Consider the following 23,716-nt stretch of genomic DNA (forward strand, 5'->3'; position numbering starts at 1 on the left):
ATCCTCACCCCAAACAAAGCATCTCCCCAAAAAACCCAAGCACCATAAAGAAGCTACTGAGGCCCAAAGCAGGGCAGGCCCACCGCGCCGCCGCTCTCCCCCGCTATGAGAGCCGAATCCCCCAACAAACTGATGGCGAGGTTTCCTTTGCCGTCGGTAAGCGATGTCTCACATCCTCTCCGACCATAATGGGCTAAAAAACACGGTTCCCCTGTGGATTCAGCCCGTTTCCTTCTATTCTTTAACAGGAAGCTCTGCGAGAGTCAGCCCAGGCAGGCAAATCACTCCTCGCCCTCTTGTCCCTCCCGGGATGGACAGAACCTTAGCGGGGCTGCAGAGCCACAAGCCACCGAGAAGATGCTGGCTCCGTCCGTCCATCCGCTCCTCTGGCTGTTTGGCTGCGTGCTGTTCCGAGGTGAGATGCTCCGCTCGCACCCCAGGGAGGGTGAAGGGGTGCTGGGCAGGGGGGGTTTGGGGAGCCCGGCTTCACGGGGGGCACCAAAGGGAACTGGCCAGAGATTCAAACATGTAGTAGCTGCCATCGAAAAGCTCAGCCTTTAAATTCCGGGGTGGCAGGAGGCAGGTTGCTGGGAAAAATGCGGCTGTACCAGGTTTACAGGGTTTGCTTGGTGGCACTGGAATAAAAGAACCTGTTTCCTGGTTAACAAAAGGAGTGTTTCTGCTCAGGGTTGCGATGCTGAGGCGTTTTGTAGTAAGTGACTTCAGTCAAATAAGCGTGAAGGTAGAACATTTAAACGTACAGGACATTATTTTCCTCAAAGGTATTTTTTCCTCGGCTGATTTTAATTTTTCCTCTCGTCAATATAAATACAAAGACCATGTGCAAGACTCAGGCAGAACATGCCTCGTCCTTATTGTAATAATTCTGTTCCTTTGCGATAATTCTGCTTTAACTTCTCTTTCCCACGTGAGTCGTGCTGTGGGATGAAGGAACCAGTTTCCTGCTCTGAAGGGTGACAGGTTGTTTTTTCCTGCATCGTCAGGCACCTCTTGTGCTGCTGACAGCTGTAGTAGCTAGGAGCTGAAAAGCATTCAGAGGAACATAGACTGCAACATCACCGCTGCTTCTAATAGACAACCACCTAAAAATAACGTGTCTCCAACCCAAAGTTTTTATCATTAAACCACAGAAGTTGCCTATGGGTTGCAGCCACTGTGCTGGTAGTAATGGGATTTTTAGAAGGCAGAGAATATAGAAACCAATTCAGCTGGTAGCCGTGTAATTCTGAGAAGTAGGAGCACACGGATTGGAAAATTTCTCTCTTCATTAGAGGGCAAGCAACAGAGGGCTTCAGCAGAGGGGCGAATTGTGCCCCGTATCATACAAGGGGCCTTGAGGCCCCTTGGCCATACCGCTATGCTCTTTAACGCCTGGCCAGAAGGCTGTTTTTCCCTTAAAACTACTTGGTGTGGTTTGCACGGGACAGGAGTGCCACAGAGGTTGTCAGACACCGCTGGCTCAGCTGCGTCATGCCCAGATCCAGCCCCCAGCCCGCCAGCTGCGCTGCGCCCAGCCTCAGGTGGAAGGGATGCCACCCTCCGTCCTTCGGTCCTGAGCGCATCACTTCGTCCTCTGCAGTCTGCTTCAAACCGTGGGGCAGGGACCGTTCTCGCCAGATGTGCGTCTAGCAGCTAGCGCCGGACCCCAGCGGGGCCGATGCCTACGGACGATGGTAACGGCATTGCTGATGCCCGACGCGCATCAGCTGATGCTGCAGTCGCACCTCTCCGGCTTCAACCAAAACCACCGGCCTTCCCCACTGTTGTATCGCCTGTCGCACTTTTTTGCATTGATCCGAGAGTTCTGAAATGGCTTTAATTTTATTTTTGATTTTTTAGCAAAGTCACTAAGGTGGTGTAGTACTTGGGGGGGAAGCTTCTGTGCAAGGCAAAGCGGCAGGCTTAGCGAAAGGGGCAGAGGTGGGGTCGGCGGTGCCGCTGGTTCCCCGACACACAGGCAGCTGGAGAAGGGAATCAGGGGCTCTTCAACAAGACAGAAGAGCTCAGAGGTCTCCCTGCACCTGAGGAGGTGGAAGTAACGTTGCAGGAGAGACAGAATTTGCTTTGGCTGGAAACTAATACCTGCCTGTTTCCACACAGGCGCTTTTTTTTTTTTTTTACACTTTGTGCAAGTTCATTAATTTACTAATGAATTTATTATTTCTTAATTTAAACTTCTAAGCTCTCACAGTTATTTCTAAAGGAAGGTTCAAATACTGTTACTTTGAAATTGCTGAAGTGGGAAAGCTTGGAACATTTCCAACCTGTTTTTCCTCCCCCAGAAACACTTAACAGAAAATTTGTCCAAACAAACCTCTTCCTATGAACGGTTTCCATTACAATGGGCAGGCATTTTCCAGACAAAAGATTTCCACTGAAAAATTCCTCCTCCAAGCAGATGAGAACCCAGCAGGATTTTCCCACTGTCGCTCCATCCACTGCTCTCCTTATCTGCGCCGCAGCCAGTGGATGGATAATGCCAGGAGAGGCGTAGTACATTGGAAACGTATCTCGATATGTGGGTTTGATATAATCGAAAACATGGGGTGCAGCTAGAGGACAGAGATTGAGCTACCAGGAGACCTTCCAGACACAGTGCTTGCACTCTAAAACCAGGGCATCTGGTGCGTCCTAAAACCGATCCCTTGGCCAAAAAGGAGCAGCCAGCGCAACCCTGACCTGGTGAAGAGGGAAGAGAGAGCGGGAGGTGCTTAGGAGAAATGTTTGTTCACAAAACAAACTGCTCCCTTCTAGTAACGTGAAACCCCGCAGATGAGACTGCAAATCTCACCAAAGTTGCGAGAGACGGTTTCCAGGAATTATGTCCCATTTACAATAGGTGAGTCAACAACAGGTGTCCTTGGAGGGGACGGTGCTGGTAACCCAATGCCGGGAACGCTCCCGCTGGGAAAGCCAAGGTGTGGGCTTAAGCCCGAGGCTGGAATAGGGAGATCTGCGCCTTGCGTAGCACCAGCAAAAGGCACCACTGCCAAGCCTCGGCTAGAAGCTCCCATTACTCCACTGCCCAGAGGAACCCACTCAGCGTGACCCAACCACCGTAACGAGGAGGAATCTCCCATTCGGTCTTTTTTGTAGACTTATGGGCTGGGGGGGGCTGGTTTTACCTTTCAGCTGAATCATCCCAGCACAGCAAAAAGGAGCAAAGTCCACTCTAGTATCTCTGGCTGCGGGGGTGTTTGGAGATATAAAAGTTTTGAGGAAACTTTACCCCTAATGCCGGTAGCTCATGAAACTTCCTACAAACCTGGTGAAACACCAGGGATGCAGATAAATGGCGCTGCCTTACTAGCAGCTGGATTTCACAAGTTAGGGAGAATCTTCTCCCCGCTGGCTGGTGAGAAACCACTGGTTTGGGACCCAGTTCCCTGAGATCAAGGTTGCTGATCCAGGACACAGCGATGGGACAGGGACATTGTAGTACAGAAGCAAAGCTAGTGGCTTGGGCTTGCCACCCTACGTAAAGAGGAGGCAGAGAGCTCACGCGGAGCTGTTTGTTGCAGAAATGTGGAAGAGGGGGCTGTGGAGGTGCGGAGCATGCCTGTCCACCCTCCAGAGCAAGCCAGGCAAACACTTCTGGCACTGGGGACAGCCACCACGCGTTCCGGACAAGAGAGGGGACGCAAGGTGGGTGTCCCCCACCTTTCCCACCATCATCAGGCACAACCACAGACTCTGCACGCTCCCGAGGGCAGCACAGCTCTGGACGAGCAGCTCCAGACGTACAATTCAATAAGCTCCTCTCGTACATTAGGTAGAAGTGACTCTGGAGTTGCTAAAAACCTTGGAATCACACTGAAATTAGTGGGATTAGAAATGAGGGAGAAACGTGTCACAGCTGACGATGCGCCAGATGGAAACATAGGACCACTGGGCTTTGCATCTGCCACTTATCACAGCCACGTAACGCTCCCGTGCCTTGTTTTCCCCAGATATGAAATAGGAATAATAAAATGACCTCTTCCATAAAGTGCTTTGAAATCTGGGAATAAAACCTAGGTGATATCACCAGGGTCACTCACGTAAAATCTGGACTCAGATGAAGCTTGTCAGGCCAAGATGCTTTGCCTGCTTTTTAGCTGCCGCTTCTGCAAGACTCAGCACTGCAGGCAGCAGCTGTATGGTGCCTCCCCAGCACCGACGCGCTGAAACGACTGCATCCAGGCAGGGATGTCCTTCAGCCGCTCCCCTGGGGTTCGAGCCAGGAGACTTAAGAAAAGGAAGTGGAAAGAACAGGAATTATGAGAAATCCCTTTGCCACCAGCCCCTCACGCACCTTGTCTCCTGGGTCACTAGGTGGGAGCTGAACTGATCCCAGCAGATCACACTCCTGCATGGCGGTTCACGAACACCACGCAGCCTGGCTGCTACCAGCAACACCCAAATCAACCTGGGGGATCGTGGAATTACTGGAAAGAATAATAAATTTGTGAATAAACTTGGAAACGGTAGCAAAGAGCCTCCATGAACTTGGGGGAAGCAAGACCTGCCTGGTAGGCACCTACCGCTGATCCACCACGCTGGCTGCGCCGCCAACATGGTAACGCGTGTGCCGTCACGGCGCTCTGCAGACGCCTGTCCGGAGGTGTAGCGTACAAGCAAATACAGCAGCCGATCTCCTACAGCAGCTGGAGCACACAACGTTTGGAACAGAAGTCATGCAAACTGATGAGGACCACCTGCAAGGTGGCCTGTACGACGGCAGGACCTTGGCTGGTAGCCTCATCAAGGTGTGGAAGCAGCGCTGCTGAACCAGCCTGCAACTCGTGACACTTCCTCCGCGCCTCAGTTTCCCCAGCTACAGAAAACAAAGCAGCGCTAACACTACCCCTCTCCTCTGTAAAGTGCTTTGAGATCCGCTGATGAATATTATTATTTTTAAAAAACTGTAGGTAGGCAAAAAGCACACGCTGGGCTCTGGCTCCCATCAAGCCTGGATAGGAGCAGCGTAGCCAGGAGAAGGGCAGGACCCACATCACCAGCACTACGGAGACGAGGAGCGAACACAGAGCCCTAAAACACGCAGGTCATGGAGGAAGCTGGAACCCGTAAGCAGCTGGGAGGGTGACGGCGCAGCAGCCTGATGGAGCAGGTGCTTGCTCCCCAAACGCCACGGAGCAGCGGTGGTGCAGGCAGGGGAAAAGCCACGCTGCTTTCCTTTGCTCCCCAAACGCCACGGAGCAGCAGGCAGGGGAAAAGCCACGCTGCTTTCCTCTTCCAGGAGCAACCACTTTTCATGGAAAAAACAGACCTCAGCACGCACGGTGATGTGGCAGAGCCCGCTCCGTGCATGCGGTTTCCCCACATTGTTTGTCTCCTGGCTTGTTTTCTACATTCAAGTGGGTTTTAATTGACTTCCACTAAGATCTGCTTCCAGAACAGCTCACCAGAGAGGAGCACAGAGCGTGATGCTCAGAGAGGATGCCCAGAGCTGGGTGCAGCCCTTGAGGAGGGGCAGAGGAAGGCTAAGATTAATTTTAATTGCTGACGAGATCCGGGTTTAATTCCTGGCTCTCTGAGCTTCCCGTAACACTTTGGCCAAGTCATTGCAATCCAGAACCACTTGGCAGTGAGCTGCCAAACCCCCCATGGCATTTGGGAATTAGACGCTTAAATACCTCCGTGGATCTGGGACCTGATTTAGGCTGTCAGTTATCCAGCCTGCACAACGACACTTTTCCTCTCTCTCCTCCACAATTTCCACCTTACCTGTCCCGCTGTGTGATCCTCAAGGCAGAGGCACCTTTTTCAGGCGCGTAATAAAATGGGACCTAGGCTTTTGCAGAGCTCTCTGCTTTCCAGGTTTCCTAATACAGGATTTTTTCCCATGTGAAAGTCCTAAGAATTGGGTGTTGTTGCTCTCTGCTGCTTCAGCAGCTGCTGTGCTTCACCCAGGGAACAGCTGCACTTGCATTAAGCGGGCGGTATATTTTTGTCATGGGTCGTTTGACGGAAGTGCCAATACATGAATTGAAAAGTCTAATTTTAGGTGGCTAGGTCTCTTTTCTGAAAGCATTTGTTTATGCAGCCTGCAAACAGAGGGTGACACCGGGGCCGGTACAGCAAGGCTGCACAATGCCACACGGGCTCTGCAGCTCCCTGCCACGCAATGCGCTACCTGGGGACAGGTAGGACATCACCACATCTCCCCCCAGAACTGCCAGGGAAGGAGAAGAGTCCAGCGAGTCCAGGGTTACATGTCATTGGGGATAGACAGTCCCTCTCCATCACCAGTTCTGAGTGGACAGGACCAGTCCCAGTGCCTTCATTTCGGTGCCAGAGATCCTCCCCCGTGACTCCATCCCTCTGTGAATACAGACTGGACAGCACGAGCCCTTCTTGAGCCTCACCTAAACCCTGCTGAAGTGTTTCCAACAGCTGGCCCAGGTCTCTGCTACAGCTGTGCTGCTATACGGAGGCTCTGATGTAAAGTTTGAGTTTTTTTAAATGTCAGTGCCTCTCTTTGGTCAGCAGCTGGAGAAACCACTCTTTAAATGCCCATGATTGACAAAAATAATACCAAAGCAGAAATACCTAAAATTCACCTTTTTTTGTTTTACATCATTCTCTTTTTGTGCTGAGTAGTGAGCAGGGTGAGCTGCTGGCTCTGGGAACACCTCGGCTGCCGTGAGAGAGGGCTCCATAGAAAGACCTCTCTGCTCTCAATCTAACACTCGCATCTAACCTCACAGAAGAACTACTGCAAAGAACAGAAATCCAAAATTCCCCTGCTCATCCTCTCTAAAAATTAACTGAAAAGCAGCTAGCGCTGAGTCAGAGCTGAAATGCACCTGCAGCTCCGATGCACGCCTCTGCAGCCCTATAGCTCTGGTGAGTAATCAGGAGTTTCCCATTACACCACGAGCAGAAAGCAGTATTTCCCACTGTAAATCCCTCAGCAAGCTCCCCGTCTCCACCTAGAACTGCACAATCCAGCCATAAATCACTTGCACCCAAACACACAACAAGTATCTTGGCAGTGCTTACGCTCAATGGCGAGTCATTTGAATGGCTTTGATGTTTATTGCAATTACAGCTGCGCTGGCTGCGTCCTGATTATTATTGTTAGCTGTTTATGTAGCCAGGGCCCTCCACGGAGGGGAGCAAGGCCATGCTGGCAGAGGCACCGGGAGGAAACGGTTTCCAGCACCGTTTGCACGGGAGTCCCCTGGGGACGTCTGCAGGGAGCCGCGACGCGTGGCACTTTTTTGTTCGTACCCATCCTGCTGCCCAGCCCCACGACGTGACTTGGGTCTCTTCCTGCTTTGCGTCCGTCCGTCCCTCTCCGCTGTAATCCAACCGGGATGCTAAGCACCTTCACCAAAAGAAAACACCTCATATAACAGGACTTTTGATTATTTAAGTTGGCAGGGAAGGCATAACAAGCAGCAGTGGCCAGAAGTCAGCGCCAGACATGCTCCACTTTGAAATAATGTGCGGTTGTGTTTATAGAGCCAGGGCCATTTATTCCTGAGCAAAGTGCCAGAAATGGATCTCCATCCCTTGGCTTCTTCACAGCAAGACCGGTCACTTCTCCACAGCAAAGCTCAAACGCGGCTGACCGGGACGAGCATCTACTTGGCCAGGTGAACTCCAGGGACTGAGCACTGGAAAAGAAACTGCTTATTCATCTTATTTACAATAACCCCAAGGTTTAGTTTTGCAAATGGAGAATTCCTTATGAGCCAGTGCTCTGGTGTGACCTTCAGTGAGGGGCTGAGCTGCGCTGGAAGAAAGCGTTGAGTATGATCCTCTTGCCCTAGTGCCGGGGACGCTGGAGCCAGCCCACGGGATGGTCCCATCAGGGATGGCAGTACAGGGCAGCAGTGTCATCTCCCTCGCTCTCAGCTTCCTCCCATCCCTAGAGGCTCCATTCAAGCTCTCAGATTTCTCCTCAGCTGCACCAAAAATGGTTGAATAAACTGCCAGCTCAGCACCTTTATTCCCCTTTTCCTTTGACAAAGACTATGTGTAGACAATAGCTCTTTCCTCAGTGATTCCTGATGCTTTCACATGCCATCTACACTAAAAAGCAGCTGTGATAATTTAAAAAAGAAAATGTGTTACAAGCAGCTACTTCTCCCCACAGAGGAACAAGACAATGGCTTCTGCAAGGCAATTTTGGAGAAAGGAGCTGTCTGAGTCTGGCAGCTGCTAGAGGATATTGGCCCCCATAATGATCTCACACATTATTCTTTTGTGCTGAATGTATACAGAGTACCTTAAGGCATTTGCAAACCAACGTCCAGAAATTGTGTTGTAAAGCTGTTTAACAAGAGGAAGCCCAGTGACAAAGAGAAAACTTGGCAAACTCTTGGGATCAATGGAAACAGCCCAAGTCAACGCACGTTCTCCATGGAGTCAGCTGGGCCCCCGGGGAGCAGGCAGTGCCTCACAGCATCCCAGGCAACAGGGCTGCAAAGGGGTGCATCCCCCTTCCTCAAACGAAGCACCTCTATCTCTTTACAAAGGGCAACCGTGTGCCCAAAAGATTTTTGTTCCATTGTATTAGTTGATTTAGTAAGTGATGTTACATCTGTCCATAATCCTGTCTATGTTACGAGACTGATGCTCATTTAACCTGCTCTTCAAAACCTGGAGAGAAGGGTATCCCATAATTCTCCTACACAATCACTCCTAGCAACTCACTATCCTTATGTTAAGGCAGTTTCCTATTGCCCAGCCTCCCTTTTCCTTGCTGCAGTTAAAAGCCCTTGTTTTCTGGTCCTGTTCCCAATGTATTTAGAAAACCAGTTAGTCCCTTCCTCTCTATGTAATTAAAGATCTGATCATGTCTCCTCTTTCATGGACTAAACAAGACAGTTTTGCCAGCCTGCTGCCCAGTAAGCTAGAAGAGAAAAGCATGGAAAAGATCTGAAAAGTCAGGTCTGATTTTCACAGCCAAATCCTATCTGGAAAGAGACCATGTTTTATTATGTGTTCACTGTGGTTTACACACTGTTTTGGTTCCTGTTTGGCTGGGATCATTGTCTTAAAGCCTCAGACAAAAAAAAAAACAATTACGGCTCCAACGCAGTTACGTGAGAAAAATGAGATCAATCAGGAGCTCGCTACACCCAGACAGTCCCAAGGGGTGAGCTCTGAGCCAAGCCCCGATAACCCACATACACTGGATGCTAAAGATCTCATTCCAGATACACACCACCATCAGGGCATTCAGCTGACCTCTTTCAGACACCTGCAGCGTAGGTACCTACCACGAAGTTCATCACCTACATCGCCTCTACGGCTCCTGGTAAGAAACGGGGTGTTGCACGCTGTGGCTCCTCTAGCCACAGCTAGAGTAAGGCAGAAATCTGAAATGGGTAAGGTAAGGTAAGGTAAGGTAAGGTAAGGTAAGGTAGAGATCTGAAATAGGTCAGAGCAATAGGGTTTTAGAAGTGCCTGGTCCTCTCTCTGGTGAGAAAGAGAGCCTGGAGATGAGCTCTCTTGCAGGCTGGCTCATGAGAGGTGTAAAGCAGCAGGTGAGATGAATCTCGTGTACAGGGAGGACAGATTCTGGCTGTAATGGGTGCACAAGCACTGCTCCGCTCTGGCTAGCGCTGCGTTGCTGGGCCTCCCCTCCTGCCACCCCACGAGGCACAGCATCCTGCAAAGGCACTGCACCTCATCGCAGATCACTGTTGCAATGGAGCTATGCGGCATTACAAGGGGACAGCGAGCTGGAAGGATTCAACCTTTACTGCCGTCCTTTTTTGTCCAGAACCTTTAGCTCTCGTGGGACTCTGGTGAGATGGATCACTGGCGGGATCAGATTCAGCTGGTTTCTGTAGATGTAATGTAGTTTCTTCCATTAATCTTAACTACAGACAGCACCAGGATCACCAGCAATAACCATTTAAAAATACCAATTAGGACGTGCATTTCAAAAACAACCGACTCAAAGTCACCTTTTCAAAGTTAAACCAGCTGGGTTTGATTTGAGCGTTTAAAGTGCATTTACATTTTCCAGTTCTTGTCCCCAAGTATGGGAACTGGACATTTCTTCTTCCCATTTTAAATGGCAGCATTTTTAATTCACATCTCATCTAATCACAGGAGTCCAGGAGCTGGGCCTTAAAGAAAAACACCAGGGATCCTGAGAGTAGGCAACACGGGGGACTGGTGCAGGGATGCTTTGTCATAAATCCAAAACAAAAACAAAAAAAATCCCAAACAAAAACACCTTTCAGTTGAGAAACCAGGGAGTCGGTGCAACACCTACAACTCTGGGAGAGCAAAGCCCTGCCTGGACCTACAGGACTACCCACCCCTACCAGGGAAGGCAGCTCTGAGTCAGTCCCCAAGCTGCAGCCCCCTCGCTCAGCCCGGACTTACACGGCCACAAGGCTTCAGCCAGCTTCCCAGGATGCAAATACACGGGACAGAAGGATAGGAGGTAGGAGACGGGAAGAAAAACAGTTCCATCGGCTCGTGGAAGCCTTTACAAACCTCGTCCATCCACTCATTAAGGTCTCAAGGGAACAAAGCGTTCAAATGTGTGTCTTACCTCTATAAACAGCTCCAGAATACAGGTCAAACAGCCTTTCTCTGCCAAAACTGAGCTGGAGGCAAACAGCTCATGGGGAGGGAACGACCCCACTGATTTATATGGCCTTGCATTTTCCCTGTAGCAGAGGAACACAGCTCCCTGAAGGGTTCGGCTCCAACTGGGGAGGAGGGCATTTATCCTGGCTGAATAAACTCCAGTACTAATTTACTCACAACCCGATAGTTTTGCACTTAGTGTTTGCTACTACTTCTTTGCTAATGCTTTTGGGGAAATCATGTATTTCAAAGTCATTCCTACAGAAGATGAGGAAAACCCAAACCACACAACCAGCAAGAACACCAATGCAGTCACAGATTAGCACCGCTAATACTCTTATTCTTTCATTTCAGGTACTACAACCTCCACAGACTCCTCTGTCCATGCTGTAACAGGTACCTCCTGGGTTGTGATCTGCTTTAAACACCTATTTGGATGTGGATGCACCTGCCCATGTGGGAATGCAAATGGAGAGTCCACAAACGGGAACCAGATTCAGAACTGCCATCCGCTTCCCATCCTTTCCCCGGGACCCTGTGTTGCCCACCTCCGCCTGCCCCATCTATCATCATTCACCCCCAGATCTCCAGGGGCCATGGAGGGCACTGCGCCCCGGAGGATGACCTTGCCTGGCTCCCCTTTTTCTGGTCTCTGCCCCCAACTTTGTCTGGAAGATAGCAATGCTGTGTTTCAGGAAGCCTAATGAAAGCAGAGGGATCCAGCCGCATCTTTGCTCTCAGTTCCCCCCGGCTGTTTCCTAGCGGTCAGCATGCTCTCCTCCATGAATCCTCAGAGCCAAGGTCCCTTTGCCCACAGGTCCCGACAGCCACACTAGTGACAAACTCCCTCCTTAGCATCTCTTGCCCCCGTCACCCTTTCAGCTCTTATTGGCTATAATGGCCCCTTTCTGGCCCATCCTTCGGCCCTCCCTATGGGGATCCCGCCAACAAGGAGCACCTGTAGGAGATGTCACCTCCATGTCTCTCTGCTTGTGTTACAGGTCAATCCCAATCAACAACACACAGCCCCGAAGTAAAGAACCATACCTCAGGTAACGCTCATCTGGAGACCTAAGAGTGCAGCGCAGGGGCATCCTGGCTTGTAACTGGTCTGACCTTCAGTCCAGCTGGGCCATCCGGCAATAAATGGGGCCGTGCAGCGGCAGGTTAGATGAGAACAGTGGCGGGGAAGAAGGAAATTTTGTGGTGTAAAGGCTTCTGATCCAGCCAGCTCACCCCAGAGGGATCAAGGCACGGGAGCGAGCAAGAACAGGGAAAAAAGATCACTAAACTGAATAGGGAGAAGCCGGGTCAGCAGGTCACAACCCAGGGAAAACCCTGGCCTTTGTATCTTGTGTGCACAAAGGATGCGACTGCCCAGAGCCCAGGCAAGGAGCCAGGCTGGGCAAGTGTCCGTGTTGCTGCATCCTCCTGCCTGGCATCACCTGCTTTGCTTAGCAGCTCTTCCGTGCAAGGACCGTCGGGTGAGTGCAGTTCGTGCAGGCACACTGCCTCGCGCGCCAGGTCCGCCCTTGGCTCCTGGTGCCGTGACAGAAGTAACAGCAATGAAGTCATTGTTGTAAGAGCTTCCCTGCATTACATTTACTGTTCAATACTGCTCTCTTGACAAGCCTGACTGCACTTTTTTAAACTAAAAACTTCCAGCGCTTTGCACACCCTCAGCACCTCCCATACACCAGGTCAATGTTTCCCATTTCTCCAAGAGGAAAAGGGGAAGCATGACAAGGCTTATCCTAAACCGTACAATGTTTGTGTCAGCACAAGGACTGAACGCTGCCTTAGCTCTAATTCAGTTATTCATGTTGGGGGTTTTGCTTTGTTATCTACCTTCATGGAAACAGCAATCACTCATAAGGACAGAAAAATATTTAAAAGTAATACGAACCTCTGAGGAGTTCCCTTTATTCTCTTTTTTCTGTTCTCTTCTGCTGAAACCAGCTCCGGGACACTACCACACATACGTGGTCACACAGAAGCCCTGGAAGTGGGCGTAGGGAGGTGTTAGCAGAAAGTTATATGTTTCAGTCTGAAAATACACAAAACCAAATACACAAGAAGGGATCTGTCCAACTCCAGATCCATATCTGTTAGCTCACTTGGATCTTTGGAGACAGATCTCTTCCTGCTATGTTGGGAGGGGGGGGGAATCTTTCTAAGCATAGCTACCCCTCCAAAGGGACCCCAAAAATATAAAGGAAAAAGATCTCAAAAAAATCTGATTCTGCTTCCATGCCTTGCAGAAAAAAGAAGCTTATTCCTAAATTCAAATATTTTGGTAAAGCATTTGGATAAAAGGGGGAAAAAAAAAGAAAACCAACCTTAAAACCATTTTCACTCTTTTCTCATTTTTATTGGAAAGCCAGGAGAAGTCTAGACAAAGAACTTGCCTATAAATTCCAAGCTGGTGATCCACTCTTCCTTGCAGAGGACTTATTGAAAGCTTTTTCCCCACATCTTGCTCTGGATCATGTTCTTGCTAGGCAGCTTTGAGTAGCAGGTTGAGGAAGATGATAGAGCCTCCAGACCACTGCAAGAACTGAATTATTTGTGCTTAGAGACTCTCAGTGAAATGAAACATAAAAGTTAGCATTTCAGATAACAAGCAAACAAACACGTGGGTGCCAGGCAGCTCTAGCCAGTTAAAGTCTCCAGTGATAAAAATACCTTCATTTTCAAAGCGGGGAAAAAAATGGTGGCAAAACCCAGACTTTCTCCATGTGTCTCCTGAGCTCTGCCAGCTCAGCACCTCTGTACACTAAAAAAAAAGCAAAAGCTAATGCCAGAGTACAAGAGCTCCCTGACTCTGAGGGGGGTGAAGGCTATTTCCTTGTCTACTGATGCCCGTGCTTTCCCTAGCAGATTATCCATAACTCCCAAGGAGTTTGAGGACTATTTGCAATAGCCATGCCCTCCTCCAAGCTGTTTCTGAGCAGAGCTCGTGATGAGCAGAGCTCTTTGAAGTAACGCTATGCTTCCTCTACAGAGCCTTCAGTAAAATCAACAACACCGACCGACTTCAATCTCACCTCTGTGGGTCAAAATACTACAGCCAAATCCTCTTCCATCGCTACAACACTGCTAGCGTTGACTGCGCGAGGTAAGTATGGAAAACTCAAATTTTTGCTCAGGCAGGACCTGTTTATGCATCCCTCCTTATCCAAGCAAAACTGGGGGCATCAGAAAGACTGGGCTAGTCCACGCCATGCTACTTATTCAGTAGCAGCAACTTTTGAATCTCTCTGAGTCTTTGCTAAAAGAGCAGCTCATTCCAGCTCCCCAAAAGCACAGGGCTGGACACAACCATGACGTAGATGTGGCAGCTGCACAGCAAGCCCGTATCAGAAAAGCCAGATCACACTTTCCCAGGTAATGTTTTGTGGAGGAGCTACAGGCACCCCAGCCTCCTCAGCAGACCTCTCCCAAGCTCACTTCTCACGTACACTCTCTAAATTGACGGCACAGCTTGCTAGCTGGACATCTTGATGTTTGTTTGGAGGGGAAGTCTCATGCAAAGAAAGTTTTTTACGCCATGGAAACCCAACAGCTCTCCATAGCACAATTAGTAGCAGCTTCAAGAGTTAATTCTCCTTTCCCATGTTTTCTTTATCCAGATGAAAAGTCTAGTGGAAGCAGAAGCACAGCAGCTTCACCATCACAAGGTACTTTGTCCTTTTATAGAGTAACAACAAGTTTAGATAATTTCATGGCAATTGGCTTACTTGGTTCACATGGTGCAGGTTATCTAAGCACTAGTCTTTATCTTGGAGTTGAGCCATCAGTAACACCCAAAATCATGTCTGGTATCCTCACAAGCAGTGATAAAACAAGACCAAATGCACGTAACATCCTCTGCCTGGGATGAACTTGAACAGTTGAAAGACCAATCTATGTTTAGGAAAAGGGAGCCCTTTTAACATCCTTTAAAAAAAAAAAAAAATCATTTTGCTTTTGGCAGTTTGCTTAACCCAGCCTGTAAGCAAAAATTAGAGAATTCAGTAAGAGTTTTCTCAGAATAAGGGCAGAATCCAAGTGAGTGGGAAGACTGAAATCTAACAACTGAGCTGATTCCCCATTAAAGACTCAGTCTCAAAAATCTGCAGTGGTCCAGACGGAAACTGCTCTGCCTCTCCAAGTACCTCTCAGATCTTCTCTAACGCAAGCAAGGTTAAAAACCCGTGTCAGCTCTGCCTGCACAGATGTCCAACCAGCATGCCTGTGCCCAGCTAAGCCAAGAGCCCTTTGCATCAGAGCAGACTGCTATTAATTATAACCCTGCTTTATATCTGAAAAGCTCCATACATCTTTGACTATAGAAATGTTGCTGATGCTTCCAAAAGCGAGGTCTCCTGTGTGTGAGACCCAACATTTCCCAGGGATGGGGTATCCATGCCAGGCTCAGCAAACCACAGCTTCTGCCCACCGCCTGTGGCTAGAAGAACAATTTCAGAATGAAACAAAGGGTTTGATGACTGGTGAAAAAAATTGTACAGCAGTAGTCCCTGCTTCTCAGGACTGTTCTGCTCCACGTGGCTTCTGAACCAGTTAGATTTGTTATTTCATACCTTTTCCCCCTTTTTGTACCATTTCCCCTTTTTCTCCTGACTTTTGGCAAAATTACATTCCTAAACAGTGATGTTTTCTGCAAGACAGGAACCCCAGCTTCTGCTGCACGCCCTGCGCTCCCCTGCAGAGTGCCAGGAGCTGTTTCACACTTCTCCAGGCAGCACACACTTTTGGCCAACGCTGCTATTGGGAAGGTGGGGATGGGAAAGGAGGAAAGAAGACCCTCCTTGACCTACAGATGATCTTCTGCAGCTCTAAAGTATCATTTTTAGTCTCCTGACAGGGCCTGTTCATTAAGGTCAATGCAAATAATCTCGCTGTTCAACACACATCCAGGAGGCAGCAAAGGATTTTTTTCTCTGTACAAGTGAAACACCCAGGCTACCTTTAAACTTGCTTGCACTGGCATTGGAAGCAGATGTCACAAACCAAACAGCTTCATGTAAGCCAGTTTATCCCACTGAGAACTGAAGGCCTTGCTCGAACAAACCTCTACACTGCCACAGCTAGACTACATATGGTGTACAAGTTAGCCCAACTCAAACCAGCTTAATTACTTCTAGATAACCCAGGACAGCATATCCACTAATTCCAAGGACAAGGACAAGCCGAACAGTCAATCCACATGCATAATCTGCAGAATTTCTTCCCCTAAGCAGATTTTTTTTTTAAAGTCTCAACATTTATGAGCAATAGGAAATCTGTAACCTTTCCAGTTCACTCTTCCAGTATTCAGTTGCTGTATCTGCCCAAAAACTGCATCTGGGACTGCAGAACCTGAACAGTTTATACAAGGGCATTTGAATTTTGGTTCCCCGAGTTTCTATTTGGACATGGAAAATAGTACAAAGTATGTTTGGTGGGAAGGTTTTAGCCTGAGTATGAATTCCATGTTTTCCCAGATATCACCAGCATTACTGTGAATCTGTTCTCCTCTCCAGCATGCCCATTAATTCTTTCGGTTATTAGATGACACTCAAGGACAAGAAAGACTCACATTCTGCGTTTCCTCTATTCAGGTCAAGAGCCCAAGAGAAGCGAGAGTACCACAACATCAGCAACTCAAGGTGCTTTCTCCTTTCTCTTGCAGAGAGATGATTACCGCTAGATATTTTATAGCCCTTTTCACAGCCAACAGCAAGGCCATCATACTGCTATCTTCAAGGCAGCATGGTGAACGGCCACCGAGTACCTGAGGGATGCTGGCCGTCCTATCTAGCCCTTGAAAAACCTGTAAAGCTCCACAGAAGCAGCACTTTGGGGCAACTTGTTGAGCCTGGGAACAGTGGCTGTGAGTCACAGCAGGAAAGGTGCCACTATGGCAAAAGGTTGTAAAAGGAGGGAGACAGGACAAGCCTCCCCCTCAAACACACTGCCAGATCAGTCCTTCACCTGCCACGCTCAGCTTCATCACTAGGGCCCCGGCAGAAAACCCTGCGGGCGTTCTCAGATGGTCAATAAAAGGGGCCACACCAAGGCAATCCGATTCCCACATAGGTCTTGGTCACTTTGCTGTTAACATTGATGAGGATCCAACGTTATTCTCTTCAATAAAGCGCAAGTGTGAGTTAGGTCCTCTAGCATTGCTAGGAATCCTCTTCCCAACCTTGGAAGAAAGACTTTTATATAAAGCTACCTTTTTCCCCTCTTGTAGGCACCTCAAAGCCAGTTACCCCAACACCAAAGTCCTCTGACTACTTGCCTGTGCCCACTCCGACAGATGATAAATCACCACTGACGGTGGCAGCTTTTGGTAAGGTCTTGTGCAACCTGGGGAGAGGATGGGGGGGTCTGTTTCTCCAGGCCACACTGTTTTGGACACCCAGCTTCAAAGATGCTTCCCTGGAGGTGGCTCCACAGTTTTCTTCTTCAGCGTGCCTAATCCTGGAGTTTTCAGAGTGCAAGGGAAAACCCTTGAGAAAAAGACTTGTCACCAGCAGGCAATAAAGCACCTAATAAATACTCCCAGCCATGCCCAGTATACAAGGGACAGACAATTTGGAAGTCCTTCATGGCTACGCCCGAGCTTGGGATCTCGCTCCCAGCACCAGTGTTTGCCCCAGCTCCATGTTAAGACAAGACCTGGGCACAAATGATCCCATGCTATGCCTTGGTTTCCCTGACAGGGTCTAGAACAAATACACTACCTGCCTGGAAGCTTAGACAATTTTTTTTCCCTGCAAACCTGTTGGGACTGCATTCCCACCCTGCCTTACTGCCTTCCCCTCTACGGTTGCACCCTGCTTGGCAGGAAGCAGCCAAGTCCTCCGCATCCTTCAGACTGTGGAAGGATGGAGGAAGAGATGCCATACCTTAACCTGGCAATAGATTTGAAGATAGGCACGGGGTAGATTTAAGAGACCCGCTCTGCCTTGGGCTATACTGTCCCCCTCCTCCATGAAGACGAGCAAAAATACCAAAAAACCAATTTGCTCATTTCTATCACACTATAGGAAAAAAGAATTATTTCAGAAGCATTTTTAGAAGTCAAGTGTTAACTTCATAAGTATCATTTGCTTATATCGTCCAAGGGAAGCCACGAGAAGTCCTGAAGCAGTCTTAACAGGACAAGATTCCCATGCAAAGAATAGTTTGATTTATCGAGGCCAGATGTATGAATCAAATCTGCAGTTGGCCACTGGTTTATGAGGCAGATAACATCATTCACAGTCTTTAGCTTGTCTCTCCCCATTACAGTACGTATTTATCTGACTTTATACACCTTTAGGATAAGATTTACCAACTGTAGTAGGGACATACTGACTTCAATCAGTCCCCAGTGTAATCAAGCTGACTTCTGCCCTCCTGGCACTGCCTTAACAATTAAGTATTCATCAGAAGCCCTTTGAGGCTAAAACACAAGAGGATAAAGCTATTCGCTCTAGTGACTACTTACTTCTCTGCCTATTACGTACCATGCTCATTTTAATGAAAATATTTATTTCCTGCCCAAGTTTTGATGACAGTCAAAGTCTCTCTGCTACCCCAGAAGCCGAGGACAGGCACGTTGTTATATCAGTCACAGACAGTTCTTTCCTCCATCCCCAGGTGTCATCAGCTTCATAGTTATCCTGATAGTGGTTGTGATCATTCTGGTCAGCGTGGTCAGCCTGAGGTTCAAGTGTAACCGCTCAAAGGACTCAGAAGGTATTGGCCTGGGGCGATCTGCCTTTCCCTAATCAAAAAGTCATCAGTTTCTGCATGGATCTGACAATTCCTAAATGATGCTTTTAAAAAGCTTACACGGTGGGGAGGTTTTGAAGCCAAACTGGAACACAGATTCAGCAGTTAGGAATGTAGTGTGACCACCTCTTTAGAGCCCCAGCCCAGACCCATCTGCACAAGGACACAGTCTCAAGTTTGCTGCAGTTAAATGTGCAGATTTCCAGAGGTGGGCAGCTCTTCCAGCAAAAGCCATGGAGTTTGACACTCCTCTTCCCTAGGAATCCCATTTCCCACTAAGCAGTGCCCACTACAGGGCAAGGCTGCTCTACAGCAAGACAGGTAACTGCCAAAAGACGGAAGGATGCTAGTGACTAAACAGGCAGCAAAGCATTCAGTCCTGCCTGTATGTCACGTTAGTTGAAGAGTTTTCTCTAATCAGCTCTCAAGTATACCCCATGGCGTCTCTAATCTCATTTGGATTTCATTTATAACCCTGTACGACGTAATTCTGAATATAGATGACTTATTTTATTGCTTGGCTGTGATCTTTTCTCACCTCTACATCACCAACTGCTTTTCTCCCTCCAGACAAACAGAAACCAGGGACCTCCATGGTATCAGACAGGTAAGGCTGCTCACACTATTCACATCCTATTGAAAGTGCCTATTTTATTCCAGAACTAATTTTAGTAAGGAAAAGAGGCTGCTTTGGTTATTTCGGGTGGAAGGAAGCATTTCAAGACATCTTTGAGACAGGCAAAAAACCAAAGTGAGCATTGATAGCACCTCATCCTCTGCCTGATGGAGCCAAAGGTAGAAGTTCAATATTTAGGGGCCTCATTTCAAAGCTGCACTGATACCTGTGAAGACTCATCACCTTCCAAAAGCAGTTTGCTTGTCTTTCTTTGCCTAGATACAGACTTGAGGTCTAAACCTGGGTTTCTGGATCTCAAAGCACCCTCAGTGAGATGAGATGAGATGAGATCAGGTCCTCAAAAATATCTTCCAAGATGCCTATTACTGTTATCTAGCAAGAGCAGGATAAGGGGGCACCAATACAGACACCTTTGGACGAGAAGCACCAAACAGAGGATGGTCCATCTGAACCCCATGGTCGATCACTGCCACCCAAGAAGAGAGGCTGCACGTGGGAAAGCAGCAGGAAACAAGAGCTGGAAGGGACCAAAACATGTTGCTCCTACTTTTCCATCTGATAGTTTCTTATCAAAGTAACAAACCCCGCTTTGGAAAGAGGCAAGGGACACAGGGAGCAAAGTCCCGAAGTATTTAGGTGCCAAATTTGCATCAACATCAATGGTTCACAAACACCCTTAACAATCATGATCTAAGTGATCTGCAGCCACTGAGGCAGGACATAGAGCAGAGCAGAGGACTGTGCCCCCGAGGCACCCTAGTCCCTAAAGTCATCCAGTCTCCACTGGCACTAAATGCACATCCCAGCCCTCGGGGCAGGGAGAAAGGGGAATTCCACCTTCCTAACACTTGTAACTCTCACTCTTAAGAGAGACGCTGGCAATACATGAGCCGCAGCATCGGATGTAAAAATATCCGGGGCTCCCTTTGTATGACAAATAAACTTAAGGGCATAGGACAGAGGGACACAGTAATGTTTCCTTTTGTTCCAGTTCTGGTAATGGCTGCAGGGCTAGAAGGCAATTCAGTCACTGAGAACCAGATCCAAACTGCTCCTTGACTCTGCCTACAAGTAGTGACCCAGGTGACAGTGATGCTTTCTGTTGGGCAAACCAGCACCGCATCCGAATTTGAATGCGCTCCTTGTTTCCCCAGAGATCTCTGAACCTATGTTCAGACAGGGATGGGGACTTTGGCACTAAGGATGTGCCTGAATCAGGACAGCAGCTCAAAGGGCAGCGTAAGTCAGCCCTGGTCCCGTGTGCCAGCCAGCCACAGCCTTGCCAGTTTGCCTCCAGTTGTGTGCAAAGAAACTCCCTTCTCTCATTTTCCCGAGTAGTTAATACTGCCTTCTCTTCTTGACAGCTGCTCAGCAGGCACAAGCCAGAAGGATAACAGCATCACTCTGATCTCCATGAAGAACATCAACATGAACAACAGCATGAGTTACCCACCGTCAGAAAAGGTTTCCCTTTTAAGCCTTGCTTTTTAGAGAGTTAGCTGGGGATTATTTATCTTGCTGGATAAGAGCATGCCTTTGAGTTATTTCTTTGCTCTCTAATTCCTTCAGAAAGATAATTAAAAAAACCAGCTGCCGTCAAACTCTTAAAGGTCCAAACTGGTTCCAGTGAGCCTGGTGAACAGTTTGGATGCCACCTCAGGTTTATCCAAGCTGCCTGAACTCAAGGCATCACGTATACCTCACGTATATAGGTGCCATCACCTAGGGCCAGCCATCAGAGCTAGAGTGGTTTGTCATTAAATGAAGAGGTAAATAAGCCAGCTTTCGTGAAGGTGTCAGCCTCTAGTCCAAGCTTACCGCACTCCTGCTCCGCAGGTGATATTGGAGCACATTCCCATCAGTACTCTCAGAGCCATCCCACACGAGTAATTCACATCATTTTAAGTTGTTTTAAAGCTAAACTAGCACTGGGACTGGGTTTGAGGGAACATATTGCTTAGCTTTTTTTGCCAGCCCAAACAGGCTGCTGATGCGCCATGTTTTGTTCTTTTTGCAGGTGCTATGAAGCCAAGGGCCCAGAGCTTGAAGCTGACACGTGACAACCAGCAGTGACTTTCTAGGTTCCTTTTTTTTTTTCTTTTCCTTTGGGGAAAGAGCAAAGGTAGACTTTATATATAAATTATTACGCCCTTTCTGGTCAATACATTTACAGTAGCATCCCACATAGCTTCCCCACCTGGGGTCTAAGGGCTTTCTCCAGTTACAGCCTGCCATGCTCAATGGTTATCTATTTTTTATATGCCTTCAAACCCTCAGATTATTCCAGCAGCAAGAAGCACCAAGGAACCATCTACTTGGCTAATGAACTGCTGTCTTAGATTAATGGCCTTTATAGTCTGTGCCAGCCAGTCACAGGCTCGTTAATCAGTATAGCCCCACATTGAGTCAAACCCGTGCGTTAGAAAAGCGTGATCTGAAGCTGAAGGCCTAATGGGACTTAAATGGTCAAGTGCTAGGTCAAACCCCAGCACGACTGCTCCAAGCCCCTCATCCTTGGTGCCCTCATTGTCCCCACAGCGGTGGGGATGATCATATCCACCTACCTCACAGGGTTGTTGTGAGGCTATGTTAATCAATGTCTGTAAAGCATTTGGAGAGCCATGAATTAAAGGTGCTGCTGAAATGCAAATTGCCATCTTAAATACTTTATTATTAATAACTGAGCTTCAGGCAGGCAGATCGTTATCTTCCCACAAGCCCAACATGCTCAAAGAAGGCTCATCTTAAGTGTAAAGAACAAGGTCTCTGCATAGACAGGGTTTTATTTGAGTGTAAAAAGGAGTGGCCACAAGCAAAACGCTGAGCTACTTCAGCTCCTGAAGTTTGGTAGCCCGAGTTTTCTAGGAGAGCTTCCATCTTCTTCACCACCGCTTTCCCAGAGCTTCCTGATAGACCACAAAAGCAGCATCCCCTTCCACAGATCAGCCAGAGCACCCACCTCACCGCAGCACCAAGGACCACCAGTGCACACCCAAGTCGCCACGATAACGAGAACAGCCCTCCGTTAGGCTCCACAGTGCAACGGCTCACGCTTGGAGCCAGCTGGTTCACAACCCCAGCCGGCTCAGACCCAGCCGCCAGTCACTTTTACTGCCTACAGCAAGATACATCCTTATAAGCCAAGCGACCGAGGGTGATGGAGACGTCGATACCCAGCCTCCACGTGACCCTAAGAGAAACGATGCGCTGTTGGGTATTTCTGGACGTCGCAGCTGCCTCATTCAGCAGCGTAACGTACTAAAGCGCTAACTCTGCAACTACCTTTGTCTCTGTCCATCTTCACCACGACTCCTGCTTGCAAGCTTCACAGCTCCGCAGTCAACACAGACCTCCAGAGCACCCAGCAGCAGTATGCCAAGATACTGTCTTCTCCTAACATGAGCATCAGTATCCGTCAATCCTGGAGGTAAACTGTGAAGACAAGGAAAAAAAGATTTAGCCAAGCACTCGAAATAGGTATCACCGCACACATTCCCCTACACAGTTCGATGAAACATTGTAATTTAGCTTCATTCAATTTTATAGCATGGATAAGAGATGTTTACTGGAATGTGCAGTGCTAGAGGTAGCTGTGCTTTGCAGCTGGCAATGAAGTGTCCAGCAAAATAAATGCAAAGTTTGCACAACTCCTGCTAAGATCCAACACGCTATCTTTAACATACACACCCGGTAGTTTGATAAGCTATTTTTTAAAGAAATGAAGCCATTCTGGTAAAATTCCTGAAAAGTAAAATGACATCACTCCACCCACCCAGCCTCTACCAGACTGGTGAGTTTGCTTAAGTACAAGATCCCAGGTGATTCCCAGCTAGGTGGATCCAGGCAGCTCCAGATCCCAGAGACCTGTGACTCAGTGCATGGAGCCTCAGAAGTAGGTTTTTAGTCCCAGGAGGACAGTGCAAAGGCAGCCGGTAAGCACCTGTAATACCAAACACTTCAGTAATCGTCAACCTTAACTAATCTCCCCTCCACGCTGACCTCTGAAAGATGGCCCCATGCTTAATTTTCCTTCCTTTGAGCTCCTTCTTCCCATAGACTCTTGAGAGTCTTGACAAATAACCTGAACCTGCTCCACTCTAAAACCGATCCACATCCAAAAGCAAAGTTCCAACTTCGACCTGTTCGAAGGGAAGACTGAATAAAAAAATAAACAATGGAGGCGATGTGACCCCCAACTTCCAGTAGCAACAGTAGCTGCTGCTCATGTGAAAGGCGAGACCTTCTCCAAGCCGCTGTGCTCCTACAAAGCACGCTGGCGGAAGACACCAACGCCCTCGCACCATCAGCTGCCACAGCACCCCGTGACTCCACTTCCCACAGCTCATTAGCCCAGCTTTAATTGGCGCACGGGCTGAGGGGAAACGAGCTGCAGCATCAGCAACGCACGGATGCAGCCGGGAGGAGTGGCAGGACAGGCCGCTGGAGGGCTTCCAACCAAGGCCTGGTCGGAAGGCACGGAGCGGGCATTCCCCCGGGCTCCTTCCGCTCTCAACGCAACGGCTCGAGACCATCTCCCATGGCCCTGCCAACGCAGCAGCGCTGCCAGGAAGGCACCTTCAGTGCCGTCACAAGACAGCGACGCCATTCCCTGAAGCCGCCGTCCCAGCCACGGCATCGACCCCACCCCGGCTTGGCCTGGCACACGCTGCGGTGGGGAGGCGAGCGGCTGAGGCTCGGCACACACGAGCCCCCACCGCGGCTCCG

General features: G+C 48.8%; 2 protein-coding genes and 1 long non-coding RNA gene across 6 annotated transcripts in view; 2 read left to right on the plus strand and 1 right to left on the minus strand.

Annotated features, from left to right (window-relative positions):
• The first annotated feature begins 299 nt into the window (after positions 1 to 299).
• On the plus strand, positions 300 to 21,636 carry ECSCR (endothelial cell surface expressed chemotaxis and apoptosis regulator). Of its 4 annotated transcripts, XM_009273184.2 has the most exons (11): positions 300 to 415; positions 10,942 to 10,983; positions 11,589 to 11,639; positions 13,592 to 13,705; positions 14,220 to 14,267; positions 16,191 to 16,238; positions 16,826 to 16,924; positions 18,220 to 18,318; positions 18,925 to 18,961; positions 20,356 to 20,455; positions 21,009 to 21,636. In XM_009273184.2, the coding sequence occupies exons 1-11, from the start codon at positions 358 to 360 to the stop codon at positions 21,015 to 21,017; spliced, it is 705 nt and encodes a 234-aa protein (XP_009271459.1). In that variant the 5' UTR covers positions 300 to 357; the 3' UTR covers positions 21,018 to 21,636. The 4 variants fall into 4 exon arrangements, with proteins under 4 accessions (XP_009271459.1, XP_009271461.1, XP_019326001.1 ...); XM_009273186.2 differs by lacking the exon at positions 18,220 to 18,318; XM_019470456.1 differs by lacking the exon at positions 21,009 to 21,636 and having other exon boundaries at positions 20,356 to 20,482.
• On the minus strand, positions 21,625 to 23,276 carry LOC109279285. The gene is made up of 2 exons (XR_002086111.1): positions 22,991 to 23,276; positions 21,625 to 22,423 (listed from the first exon to the last, which is right to left on the minus strand). It is a non-coding gene; the product is annotated as an uncharacterized LOC109279285 (long non-coding RNA).
• A 252-nt stretch (positions 23,277 to 23,528) lies between these two features.
• The window catches only part of DNAJC18 (DnaJ heat shock protein family (Hsp40) member C18), a 14,926-nt gene continuing 14,738 nt past the window's right edge, over positions 23,529 to 23,716 (plus strand). The window contains exon 1 of the mRNA XM_009273203.1: positions 23,529 to 23,662. Coding sequence (XP_009271478.1) covers positions 23,529 to 23,662 — 134 coding nt within the window. The remainder of the gene's footprint in view (positions 23,663 to 23,716) is intronic.

Source organism: Aptenodytes forsteri, unplaced genomic scaffold (genome assembly GCF_000699145.1).
Source record: "Aptenodytes forsteri isolate BGI_AS27 unplaced genomic scaffold, ASM69914v1 Scaffold351, whole genome shotgun sequence".
NCBI classification, from domain to species: Eukaryota; Metazoa; Chordata; class Aves; order Sphenisciformes; family Spheniscidae; genus Aptenodytes; species Aptenodytes forsteri.

Bases quoted from the DNA above. Each gene is read 5' to 3' on its own strand.
- ECSCR (XM_019470456.1), top strand. From the start codon at position 358: ATGCTGGCTCCGTCCGTCCATCCGCTCCTCTGGCTGTTTGGCTGCGTG. The intron at 16,925-18,219 runs GTAAGGTCTTGT...CTCCATCCCCAG, and splicing joins ACTGACGGTGGCAGCTTTTG to GTGTCATCAGCTTCATAGTT. The intron at 18,319-18,924 runs GTATTGGCCTGG...TTCTCCCTCCAG, and splicing joins CCGCTCAAAGGACTCAGAAG to ACAAACAGAAACCAGGGACC.